This window comes from Cnephaeus nilssonii, assembly GCF_951640355.1.
Source record: "Cnephaeus nilssonii genome assembly, chromosome: 22".
NCBI lineage: Eukaryota > Metazoa > Chordata > Mammalia > Chiroptera > Vespertilionidae > Cnephaeus > Cnephaeus nilssonii.
The window spans coordinates 28,683,610-28,695,896 of record NC_137093.1 but is presented as its reverse complement, the minus strand read 5'-3'; the positions used below and the strand labels follow the sequence as shown (position 1 = coordinate 28,695,896).

General features: G+C 65.1%; 1 protein-coding gene across 1 annotated transcript in view; it reads left to right on the top strand.

The window, feature by feature from the left end:
* The window catches only part of TMEM132D (transmembrane protein 132D), a gene marked incomplete at both ends in the record, with an annotated part of 79,195 nt that extends 69,481 nt beyond the window's left edge, over nucleotides 1-9,714 (top strand). Inside the window, 5 exons of the mRNA XM_079762937.1 lie at nucleotides 2,845-2,988; nucleotides 6,546-6,751; nucleotides 7,240-7,513; nucleotides 8,026-8,217; nucleotides 8,938-9,714. Coding sequence (XP_079619063.1) covers nucleotides 2,845-2,988; nucleotides 6,546-6,751; nucleotides 7,240-7,513; nucleotides 8,026-8,217; nucleotides 8,938-9,714 — 1,593 coding nt within the window. The remainder of the gene's footprint in view (nucleotides 1-2,844; nucleotides 2,989-6,545; nucleotides 6,752-7,239; nucleotides 7,514-8,025; nucleotides 8,218-8,937) is intronic.
* Between the last annotated feature and the right edge of the window lie 2,573 nt (nucleotides 9,715-12,287).

Here is a 12,287-nt window from a genome sequence, read left to right as displayed (position 1 = left end):
GCCGGTGAACACGGGACCTGGAGACGCCAGGAGGATGCAGCGGGGCGAGCTGAGCTTCCAGTGGGAACGGAGTGTCCGCGGGGACACAGCCTCAGGCAGATGACCTGCTGACATGGGAAGTGGTTGAAAGGGCCTCACACCGACTCCAGGGGGTGCCGGTGAGCCCTGGGCGTGACGCACGTGACGTGCTGACGTCACCACTGCAGGTGCCTGCAGTCAGCTCTGGGCTGGGCGTGACGCACGTGATGTGCTGACGTCACCGCTGCAGGTGCCCTGTATTCAGCACTGGGCTGGGTATGACGCACGTGACATGCTGACGTCATCGCTGCAGGTGCCCTGTATTCAGAACTGGGCTGGGGGTGGGGCACGTGACGTGCTGACGTCAGAGTTGCAGGTGTCTATAGTCAGCACTGGGCTGGGCGTGGGCAGTGCAAGCCCCACCCCCTGGAGCTGACACCCCCGTGTGCTCAGGCAGCCAGTGGGCTCCTGGGGAAAGTGATCCCCCAAAGCGGCCAGAACTCGGCGGGAACATGAGCAAGGCGGGCTTTCCCGTGACCCTGGGCCGCGGGCGGGGCTGATTTAAGGTGATAGCAATGGAGGTGGAGGGGAGGAAAAGGCAGGTGCGCTGTCCATGGTGCTGACGGGATGGGGCACTGGGCCGGGAGCGCCAGGGGGACCAGGGAAGGAGACGTGAATGATGGCGCCCGAGGTTCTGTCTGCAGCCCCAGGGGACCCACGGCACCGGTTACGGTTTGGGACGTGAGAGCGAAGCCCGCGGCGGGAGGAGCCCCGCGGAGAGGTCAGGCGGGCAGGGGCACGTGGGGTGCTCAGGGGAGAGGACCGCGCGGGGCACGTCGCTGCTGGAGGAGATCACATGGCGGGGGGGGGGGGGGTTGGGGGAGCGGCCTTCCACGGTGACGTGGCCCCCACACGCCCTGGTCACCAGCTGCTCTGCTGGACACACGCCCCTCTAGGCTCACAGGCGACAGTGGGTCCATGTCCGTGAGCTCGGCCGCTCTGCAGGGCCTGGAATGATTTTCCTTCTCACCAAGCTCCCGTGGCCCCGCTCCGTCTGACTCAGCGAGGTCCGGGGTCAGCCTCAGGGGCCACCCTGCCTGGGACTCCCGGAGACGGGGCCCTGTCCACAGGGAAGACACGGAGACGGACAGGCTGCGGCTGGGGAGCAGCACAAACACCGACCCGTCCCTCTGCGAGGCAGCACCCCGTCACCCCACCACCAGGAGGCGGGGGACAGATGCGCAGAGCAGGTCCGTGGCCAGGCGCCCTGGGGCCGGGGTCACCGCAGGGCGACTGCGTCCGGCTTAACGCCCCGGGTGGCCGTCCTCCGCCTCCCAGAGCAATCTCCCCTGCATCCCTCCCTCCTCCTCATTAGGGTGAACTCGAGGCCTGCAAATCCGTCCTCGCATTAGCCTAAGGACAACATAATTAAGAAGTTGTCTGGTGAAGGAGAGAAAAAAACTCATCGTGTATTCTGGGGCCGAGCCTACGGATGACTCCGGGACTCTCCGAGGTCCCGGATCCTCGGCGCTGGCTGGCTGCCGGCATAGATAATCAGACCTGGCTCCCCGCCTGAGGCCTTCGGGTCAGGAGAGGGCTCGGCACCCCAGTAGTCCCTCTGCGGCGGGAGGAGGGGGGCGCGAACCAAGATGACACCCGCTCCTAGCCCCACACGCTTCGCTCCGATGCGGTAGGAGTAGCCCTTTGATGTCGGTTCGCTCTGTCGGTTCCGGGCCAGCTGAATTAATTTCTCATTTTCGTGTACGGAAACCCAGCTGCTCCCGGCCGGGGGGCGGTGGTTCTGTCGCCTTTGACAATTGGACATGCCTTGTGCTGTGGTGACGGGGAGAAAGGGGGCAGCCGTGTAGGGGAAGGGACAGGCAGGAGCCCCCGGGGTTTCAAAGAGCAAACACCCAGGACGTGAAGAGGCCCCTACCCGCAGACGTGGCTCACTCACTCGCGCCGAGGTCCGCTGTGTAGCCGTCGGGCGGGAGGCACAGCTGTCTGTAAGAGCCGGGTCAGCGTGGATCCTGGTCGGTCCCTGGCACATGCTGAGGGCACGCACACACGCCGTCCTCGTCACTTGTCACGGGCATGGGGCACGGGGCCTGCTGTTCCCAACACGAGGAGCGGCTTGTTTAAAACATGCACACAGCCCGGCCGGCGGGGCTCAGGGGTTGAGCATCCACCTAGGAACCAGGAGGTCAGGGTTCGGTTCCCGGTCAGGGCACAGGCCCGGGTTGCGGGCTCCATCCCCAGGAGGGGGCGTGCGGGAGGCAGCTGGTCAGTGATTCTCTCGTAACGTTCAGCCACTCCGGGGTCAGCACATTGTCTCCTGATGAGAGGAATGTCTGTTAAAATGATCAGTAGTTGAAAGAGGACGCCAGCCCAGAACCGAATCATACCGGCTGAGACGACAGAAAGTGGCCCGGAGTGAGGGGCCAGGGGTCACCTGTCCTCCCGGAACCCCAGGGGGCGCTGGCGAACCCTAACGACCCAAGAGGTGTCCGATGGCATGTTCTTCAGGTTCACGGGGACCCTCGGGACATCGTCAGCCACGTAGAAAGTGTTGCCTGAGTGGAACGGGCGGCCACGGGGAGAGGGCGGGGGGCGGTGACCTTGTGTGCATTTGTGACCGACCCCTTCACCAATGTCACCTGTTCGCCGGGGGGCGCTATGACCTTGGTAAGATTGTTCCATTCCCGTAAGAAGGGGAGGAGCGCCGGCTAACAGGGCTCAGTGACGGAGCGTCGAACCAGGAACCGGGGGTCAGGGTTCATTGCGGGGGGTCAGGGTTCACGGCCGGTCCTGTGCTTGGTCTTCCAGGAGGCGGAGGTCCTGAACACGGCGGGCCTCACGGGGAAGGCGGTGGCCGTGCCGGTGAAGGTGGTCTCCGTGGAGGAGGACGGCACCGTGACCGACCTGCTGCGGGCCGTGGAGTGCAGGTCGGCCGACGAAGGCGTCATCAAGGCAAGTGACGCCCCGGCGGTGTGACTGCCCTGTGAGCCCGGCTCTGAGGCACGGCCCCGGCCCGGGTGCTGTGGGCTCTGCAGACACGTGCCCTGCACCCTGGCGCCTGGGGGAGACGGGGGCTCGGGAAGGTTCTGGAAGGTTCTGGAAGGAAGGTTCTGGGACGAGACGGCAGTAGATACTGAAAGTGAGGGTGCGGATTCCAGGGAGCGAGGGAGACGGAGCGCCGTGTGTTGCCGGGGAGGATGGTCTGTAGCTGAGGCAGCTGGGGGGGGGGGGGGGTGCTGCCTCGTTGGGATGATGTCATTGGTACCGCACCTGGGACCAGCTGCCTAGGATAAGGACCCCCCACCCCCACCCTGGTGCCGCCAACCAATCAGGGGAGATCCTGACCCAGAAAGGACTCACCTGGGGAGCTGCTGAATGTTCTACTGAGACCTTCCCCTGGGGCCTCCCCTAAAATCTCCCCCTCAAAGCCCTTAGGGCGGCCCTGACCGGTGTGGCTCAGTGGATAGAGCGTCGGCCTGCGGACTGAAGGGTCCCGGGTTCGATTCCGGTCAAGGGCGTGTACCTTGGTTGTGGGCACATCCCCAGTGGTGGGTGTGCAGGAGGCAGCTGATCGATGTTTCTAGCTCTCTATCCCTCTCCCTTCCTCTCTGTAAAAAATCAATAATATATATATATTTTTAAAAAGCCCTTAGGACGGAGGACCCAGTGCCTTTCCCTCCCCCTCCCCCTCTCTCTCCCCCCTCCCCTCCTCCCTCCTCACTCCCAGGCTCCTCACATCACCTCCCTCCCTCCCGAACCACAAGGTTCCTTCCTTTGCCTCTGGAACTCGCTTCCCGAGCCCATTTCTTCTGGGAACTCCTGCTCCCACCTCTGTGATTTACCAAATAAGCGTTCTCTTACAAAAAATGAAAGAAAGAAAGAAGCCACAGTCGTAGCTCGCGGGGAAAGCTGACAATTTCCCCAGCGAATGCCTTCCCTCTTCCCTAAAGAGAACATGCGTTTTCCCAAGGACCCTCGTGACTGCTGCCATTTTGTCTCGGGGCTGTTACCTCTGCCCGTTGCTGACAGCCGGGCTGCTGTAGGGAACCCTACGAGAGAAGCAGATGAAAAGCAAGTCTTGGAGAATCTGGTCCCCCCCCCCGCCAACCCTGCTCCCTTTCCGAACTACACTGGGACCAGCCTCGGGCTCACCGCACAGTTCCGGCCCTGAAAGCACCCGCTGGCTCGGAGCTGGGGCAGGGCGGGAGGGGTGCGTGGTGACGGGGCCTCCGTGTGTCACGAGCAGGGGCGGATGGGTGGCGCGGTGCGGCAGGGAGGGAGGCGCGGCGGCTGGAGACGGCCGTCACCGTATTTCACGGGCCCAGCCTCCGGCGTGATGGACGATGGCCGTGCGAGGAGACGCTATTTGTCAGCTGGCTGTTGCCATGTTTTTATTGCCCGTTCACGGGTCAGAAAAGTCCAAGCACTTTCCTGCATGTTCCCTCTCCTCTGTCCCCCAAACAAAAGAACATCGTGAAGTTAGCTTGTGTTCTACATCAGAGGGTGCAAGTTCAAGGATCTCGGGTCGTATGTGTAGCCAGTACATACATTGTGTTTGGCCTTAATGTTGTTTAAAATATATATATATATATATATATATATATATATATTTGAGGCCCAGTGCAGGAAATTCGTGCACGGGGGGGTGGGTGTCCCTCAGCCCAGCCTGCACCCTCTCCAATCTGGGACCCCTCGGGGGATGTCTGACTGCCAGTTTAGGCCCGATCCCACAGGGCAGTCAGACATTCCTCTCACAATCCAGGATGGCGGGCTCCCAACCGCTCGCCTGCCTGCCAGCCTGGTCACCCCCTAACCACTCCCCTGCCATGCTGGTCAATGCCTAACTGCTCCCCTGCTGGCCCGATTGCCCCAAACTGCCCTCCCCTGCAGGCCCATCCCCCCCAACTGCCATCCCCTGCTGGCCGGGTTGCCCCCAACTGCCCTCCCCTGCCAGCCCAGTTGTCCCCAACTGCCCTCCCCTGCAGGCCTGGTCCCCCCTAACTGCCCGCCCCTGCTGGCCTGGCCACCCCCAACTGCCCTCCCCTGAAAGCCTGGTCACCCCCAACTGCTCTCCCCTGCAGGCCTGATGGCCCACAACTACCCACCCCTGCCGGCCATCTTGTGGCAGCCATCTTTGACCACATGGGGGAGGCCATCTTGTGCGAGGGCATGATGGTCAATTTGCATATTACATCTTTATTTACTAGGAGGCTATTTTATTGATCTCAGAGAGGAATTGAGAGGGAGAGAGAGATAGAAACACCCTCTAGTATACATATAAACGTTAACAGACGCCACCGAGGGCGGTAAAGTTATCTCCCATTCATTAGCCAGCGGGACACGTCCCTGACAGCGAAGGGACCTTGTGCCTCAGTTTGTTGTCTGGAAAATGGGGTAATGGTGCCTCCCCACCAGACTCCCAGTGAGGATTCCGTGGGTGAAACATCTAACCAGGTGCCGAGCGGGGCCGTGGGCACAGCACCAGGTGCCTCGCGGCCAGCGTTTCCTTGTCACCACTATTGTGCTGTTACTTGTTTGGCCCGGATAAAAACCAAGTCCGAAGAGGCGATGCCTAGATGGATGCAAATAAATATTCCTGGAGGCTGAATTTAAATGGGGGGAGGGTGGGACACATTTAATCTCCTTAGCTCTAGCTCTTAAAAAAAAAAGAGCAGAACATGAGGACATAAATTTCCCCACAAGTACTGGCGATATTTAACTAAGATTTATACTCGTGCCGCATTTACGCAGAAAAAAGGAGATGGCATTAAATTCTCATAAGTGCCGGCCGTGCACGTCGGAGTCAGAAACAACAGCCGTGGTTCCGGCTCGGGGCCTGAGACGGGTGGGGAGCTGGAGTGGACGGCCGCTTCCAGCCGTCAGCGTTGTGAAGTGGGAGCGAGGAAATCCTTCTGCCCACACACCTGGTGGTATTTCTTTAAGATATGTTTTTATTGGTTTCAGAGAGGAAGGGAGAGAGAGAGAGAGAGAAACATCCATGATGAGAGAGAATCAGGGATTGGCTGCCTCCTGCATGCCCCACACGGGGGACCGAGCCCACAATCTGGGCCTGTGCCCTGACCGGGAATCGAACCTGTGACCTCCTGGTTCATAGGTCCACACTCAACCACTGAGCCACGCCGGCCGGGCCACAACTGGTCATATTGGAACAAGAGGGGGGGAGCTGGTCTCAGGGGCTCCCCCAGACCAGCGTTTCTCCAGCTCCTCTCTGGGTTGGAACCTTGAAGCCTGGAATGAGCGGGGTGGCCCGGGGCTGGAGGAGAAGAGGGGTCGGGCCTGGACAGGGCGTTCTGCCGCGGCTCCCGCGGGGACCACTTCGCTGTCTGTCCGCCGGGATGTGCTGGGGGCCGGCCCGGGCCCAGCCACGCCCCCTGGCAGGAGGTTCCTGCGGAAAGGCCCCGGGACCCGGACCATGAAACGCCTTCCCTCGTGGCCGTGGCCGTGGGGCATGACGGGGACTCACGGGCCTCTGCCCCTCCCCCACCCAGGTGTCCGACGGGTGCGACCACGTCTTCGTCAACGGGAAGGAGATGAAGGGCAAGGTGGCGGCGGCGGTGACCTTCGCCTACCAGCACCTGAGCGCGCCCCTGGCGATGACGGTGTGGGCGCCCCGGCTCCCGCTGCACATCGAGGTCTCGGACGCCGAGCTCAACCAGATCAAGGGCTGGAGGGTGCCCGTCGCCCCCAACAGCAGGTGGGGCCCCCGTCAGGACCCACGTCAGTGTGCGGGGGCTGAGTGGGGACAGGCAGGGGGGACAGTTGGGAAGGGGCGACTTTGGGGCCACTGCGTCCCTCCGCCCTTCACACAGGCCCACCCTCCATGCAGCCCGGCCCTCCACACACAGCCCCGCCCCCATGCACAGCCCCGCCCTCCACACAGCCCCGCCCCACGCCCCGCCCCGCCCCCACACAGCCCCGCCCCCACACACAGCCCCGCCTCCACGCACAGCCCCGCCCCCACGCACAGCCCCGCCCCCACACAGCCCTGCCCCCACGCACAGCCCCGCCCCCATGCACAGCCCCGCCCCCACGCACAGCCCCGCCCTCCACACAGCCCCGCCCTCCACACAGCCCTGCCCCCACACACAGCCCCGCCCCCACACAGCCCCGCCCTCCATGCACAGCCCCTGACCACTGGCCCACGGAGTCAGGATCTGCTAAACTGAATGGACCCTTTGCCAGGCCAGCTGGGGACAGCGAGGAAGAGGAAGACGAGGAGAGGCGGGGGCGGGGCTGCGCCCTCCAATACCAGCACGCCATGGTGCGCGTCCTGACGCAGTTTGTGGCCGAACCAGCTGACCCTGGGGGCCCCCTGGCCCACCTGCTGGGCTCCGACTGGCAGGTGGACGTCACGGAGCTGGTGCGTGAGTTCATGCAGGTGGAGGAGCCCCGGATCGCCCGGCTGCAGGGCGGGCAGGTGCTGGTGGGCCAGGAGCTCGGGATGACGACCCTGCAGGTAAGACGGCCCCAAGGGCAAGGGCGCCCCTCTTTTCTTTATATTTTAAGTATTATGTTTGTATTGGTTTTTAGAGAGAGAGAGAGAGAGGGAGAGAGAGAGGGAGAGAGGCATCAATGAGGGAGAAACATCGTGCCTCCTGCATGCCCCCTACTGGGGACTGAGCCTGCAGCAGGGCCTGTGCCGTGGGGAATGGAACTGTGACCTCCTGGTGCGTGGGACGATGCTCCAGCACGAGCCCCGCCGGCTGGGCGCTCCCCGCCTCTTTCACGCCAGCAGGTCCTCTCCGTGGTGGGCGGGGGGCCACGTCCCACCCTGTCCAGTCCTTCCCACCTTGCTGTTATTTGAAAGGACAGGGACGTTCCCCGGGCAGGGCACAGTTTGGGGAAGAAGACCCCAGAAAGCGCCGTTTCCACGTGCCCCGCTCGGTGCCCCGCCCGGGCGTCCTCCTGCCGCTGGAGCAGCTGCTGGGGCCACAGAGGCTCCGCCCTGCCATGCGGTCCCCTTTCCAGGTCCTGTCGCCCCTGTCGGACGCCATCCTGGCTGAGAAGACCATCACCGTGCTGGACGAGAAGGTCGCCGTCACCGACCTGGGGGTGCAGGTGGTGGCCGGCCTCTCGCTCTCCCTGCAGCTCAGCCCGGGGAGCAACAGAGCCATCTTCGCCACGGCCGTGGCTCAGGAGCTGCTGCAGCGGCCCCACCAGGTACCCAGGTGGGGACGCCGTAGGGTGGGGTCGCACGGGCAGGTCACACCCCAAGTGAGGTCACACCCCAGGTGAGGTCACACCCCAGGTGGGGTCACAGGGCAGGTGAGGTCACAGTGCAGGTGGGGTCACAGTGCAGGTGGGGTCAGAGTGCAGGTGGGGTCAGAGTGCAGGTGGAGGTCACAGTGCAGGTGGGGTCACAGTGCAGGTGGGGTTACAGTGCAGGTGGGGTCAGAGTGCAGGTGGGGTCAGAGTGCAGGTGAGGTCACAGTGCACGTGGGGTCAGAGTGCAGGTGGGGTCAGAGTGCAGGTGGGGTCACAGTGCAGGTGGGGTCACAGTGCAGGTGAGGTCAAAGTGCAGGTGGGGTCAGAGTGCAGGTGAGGTCACACTGTTAACAGGGGTTTACACAAGCGAGACCCCTCTCTCCTCAGAGGTGAGACCCATTGCCTCCTGGGAGGAGCATGGAGTTTTGGGTGACCCTCACTGCCCACGCAGGTGGTGGCCTCGTGGTGTGGGGTGTCCCCTGGTCCCTGGGCCGTCACTACCAGTTCAGTGACCTCGTGTGGGAGTGAATTTTCTTTCCTGCTCTTAGGTCTGCTCACCTCCTGCTTCTGCACGGCTCACACGCTTTTCCTTTGCTGTCACGTTGTCTGTGCACCGTGTGTGACGTGGTGCCCGCTGAGCCCGGGCCCACCTGACGGACTCGCCTTCCCCCACAGGAGGCGGCCCTCAGCTGCTGGGTGCAGTTCAGCGACGGCGCCGTCACGCCCCTGGACATCTACGCGGCGGGAGACTTCTCGCTGACGGCCACCTCCGGGGACCAGCAGGTGGTCTCCATCCGCCAGGACCCCGACTCCAAGTGGCCCGTCCTCGTCGCGGAGTCCGAGGGGCAGGGCGCCCTGGTCAGGGTCGAGATGGCCATCAGCGAGTCCTGCCAGAAGTCCAAGCGGAAGGGCGTGCTGGCCGCGGGCACCGCCGCCGTCAGGGTGAAATTCGGCCAGACGGATGCCGCCCACCCCAACACCAGCGACAGCAGACACGCGGGGGCGGGCGCGCACCTGGAGACGCAGGGCAGTGACCGGCGGCCCCGCGGGCCCCCGCAGGAGCGGGACGGGCCAGAGGGCCAGGCGCTCAGCAGCGCGTCTGCTTCCGTGGGCCCCGCGGCAGGGAGGGGGCCCGCGACCACGGAGAGGTCGGCCTTGCGGAGGAACCAGGGCTGGGAGGGCCTCTCCGATGGCCTGGGCAGCCTGCAGACCGTCCCCACCCACCTCCCCGGCTTCCCAGCCCAGGCCGAGCCCCCCAGGAGCCAGGGCGACGCGGATACGGACGCGGACGCGAGCGACCTCGCGCAGGCCTCCAAGGGGATGAGCGACCTGGAGATCGGCATGTACGCGCTGCTGGGCGTCTTCTGCCTGGCCATCCTCGTCTTCCTGGTCAACTGCGCCACCTTCGCCCTCAGGTACCGGCGCAAGCAGGTGCCCTTGGAGGAGCAGGAGGGGCTGAGCCACGCCCACGACTGGGTGGGGCTGAGCCAGGGGGCGGAGCTGCTGGAGAGCCGCCTCCACTTCGCCCAGGACGAGCCGATCAGCACCACGGACAGGGGCCTGGACCTGGAGGAGAGCAAGTACCTGCTCAGCACCCAGAACAGCGCCAACGGGCAGCTGTTGTCCGGACCCGCGGGCACCCACCGGAGCGACGGGGAGAGCGAGCCACCCACGTCCCCCACCTCCAAGAGGAGGAGGGTGACCTTCACCACCTTCACCTCCATCTCCTCCCCGGAGGACAGGGGCCCCACGTGCGCCCCAGGGACGGGCGGTGAGGAAGGCTAGGGCTGGGTCTGCCCGGCTCTGGACCCTGGGGAGCAGGGCGCATGCGGCTACGTGGAAGGGATCCTCCGGGATGACGCGTAGCCCACGCGCACGCGCACGCGCACGGAAAATGGTTCTCACTCACCTTTTCGCCTTTAATGTGGGGATGGGCGGCCAGGGTGCCCCCCAGCGGGAGGAAGGAATGACAGGACAAGATCCAGGTGACGCTGTCAACAGAGTCCAGGAAACACCCCTGGCTCCGCGGGGAGGCCTGATCCCTCTGGACGCCCGTGTCCCCACGTCCGGCGCCCGTGGTGAGGCGCACGCGTGGCAGGATGGTTGAAACTGGGGAGAGAAAAGCATCCTGGATCTCTGAGCGTCTGCGAGCCTCCAGGGACGAGTGCCTCCTCCCCCCACCTCTAATCAGGGGATCGGGTGTGAAATCCGCGTGGGTCCGCCGCTCAGTGTGTGGACGAGGGAGGAACGCTGACCTGGGGTCGAGCGGAAGTGGTCGCTGGGGATGTGGGTGGCGGGACCTGGGGGGGGGGCACGTGGGGCCCCGCCGGCCCTGGGGGGCGTGATCACCGGCTATTATCTCCCAAAGGCAGGGCCAGAGGGGCCGGCGGATCTGCAGAGCCAGGCAGAGGCGCACCAGGGCGCGTGGGGGTCACGGCACCTTCGTAACCGGTGCCCAGGACACACGGACGGACAGACAGAGCCCTCCGTCCCAGCGAGTCAGAGCTTCCTCCCCTGCCCGCCGGGGACGCGGGCCCAGACCTCACTCAGGTCCAGAGAACCGAGGTCTCACTTCAGCAGCTGCACCGCGTTCAGACGCGCCCTCCCGGCACCAGGCCTCTCCAGGGGCCGGGTCCCTGTGGGCAGCGGGCAGCTCCCAGCATGCACCGGTCTCACGGGGTCTCTGCCGGCTCCCAGGTGGGGGTCCCCGAGGAGGCCCCCAGGCGGCCTTCCCGGCTGGCTGCCCCGGAAGGAGCTGGTCTGAGCGTGGACAGTGGTCGCGAGGGTCCATGCTGACGCTCGGTCCCCGATTCTCCGGAAGGAAGAGGGCGGCCCTGTGATGCCCGGACAGTGACGCGGGTCCCCGGGCCGGGGCTGTGGACACGGGCGTGGGCGTCCGTGTGGCGTGTGCAGGGGGAGGAGGGCTGGGACTCTGGGTGTGTAAGGCGGTCGGGCAGGGAGCCTGTGTCCGCTGCCCCCCCCCCCCCCCCCCCCCCCCCGCACACGGGCAGAATGCACGGCCCGTGACCCTGGAGAGCGAGCGGGCCGACTGCAGCGCCTGAGTGGGTCTGCGAGGCTGGGATGGCCCGAATGCCTGTGCCCACCGAGGTGAGGGGGACTCAGCCCAACACGAGGGATGTGGGGGGTGAGTCCTTGCCCAGCAGATGCGAGAGCTGGGAGCGAGGGGGGGAGGGGACGCAGCAGGTCCGGGCATGCCTCACACCAGTGCTGTCTCCCTCCGCCTTCCTCTGTCGCTCGCTCTCTCTCTCTCCAATTCCCTCTCCAGTTCCTCCCGCCTCTCCTCCGTGTCTCTGTGTGAGTCTCCCTCCCACCCCCCATCACCCTCCTGCCCCCCCATCTCCCTCCCTGCCCCCCACCCCCATCTCCCTCGCTCTCTGCCTGTAGCTGAGTTCTCCTGACCCTCAGCGCTCGCTCCCCCCACCGCCGCTCCCACGCGCTGAGCTCTGGGCCTGCCCCGCAGCCCCCCGCAGCCCCAGGTCCTTCCCCAGCTGCCTCACCTCCTCCGCCTGGGGGTTCACTGTGGCCCCGCTGCCCCCCTCCCCCCCATCTGGGAGCAGAAACAATGTATCGACGCAGGTCGCAGGTGTCACATGGATTTATAAACCCTCCGCTGCGCAGGCAGAGGCCGCCCCCGCGTGTTGGTGGCTGACCCTGCGCGGCGCCGGCCTCGGTCAGGCGGTCCCCAGGGTGGCCACGCTGCGGCTTCCGCGGCCGGACCGCCAGGCCGAAGGGTCCCGGCGCGCAATGCAATTACCCCCGCGCCCTGCACCGCAAGGCGGGGGTGACAGACCGCATCCTCCGGCTCCCAGCGTCTCTCCTTGGGGACCTGCGGGCTCACAGATCAATCAAGGGGCTGGGAGAGCCATGGCGGGCGGCCCCCGGCCTCCCTCCCTCCGGCTGCGGAGGGGACATGGCTCCGTCCTGCCTTTGGCTCTCTCGCCCTTTCCGATGGCCACTTCCTGTGTGCGCCGGTGGCCTGGGTGACCGGTCCGGGCGGAAACGCC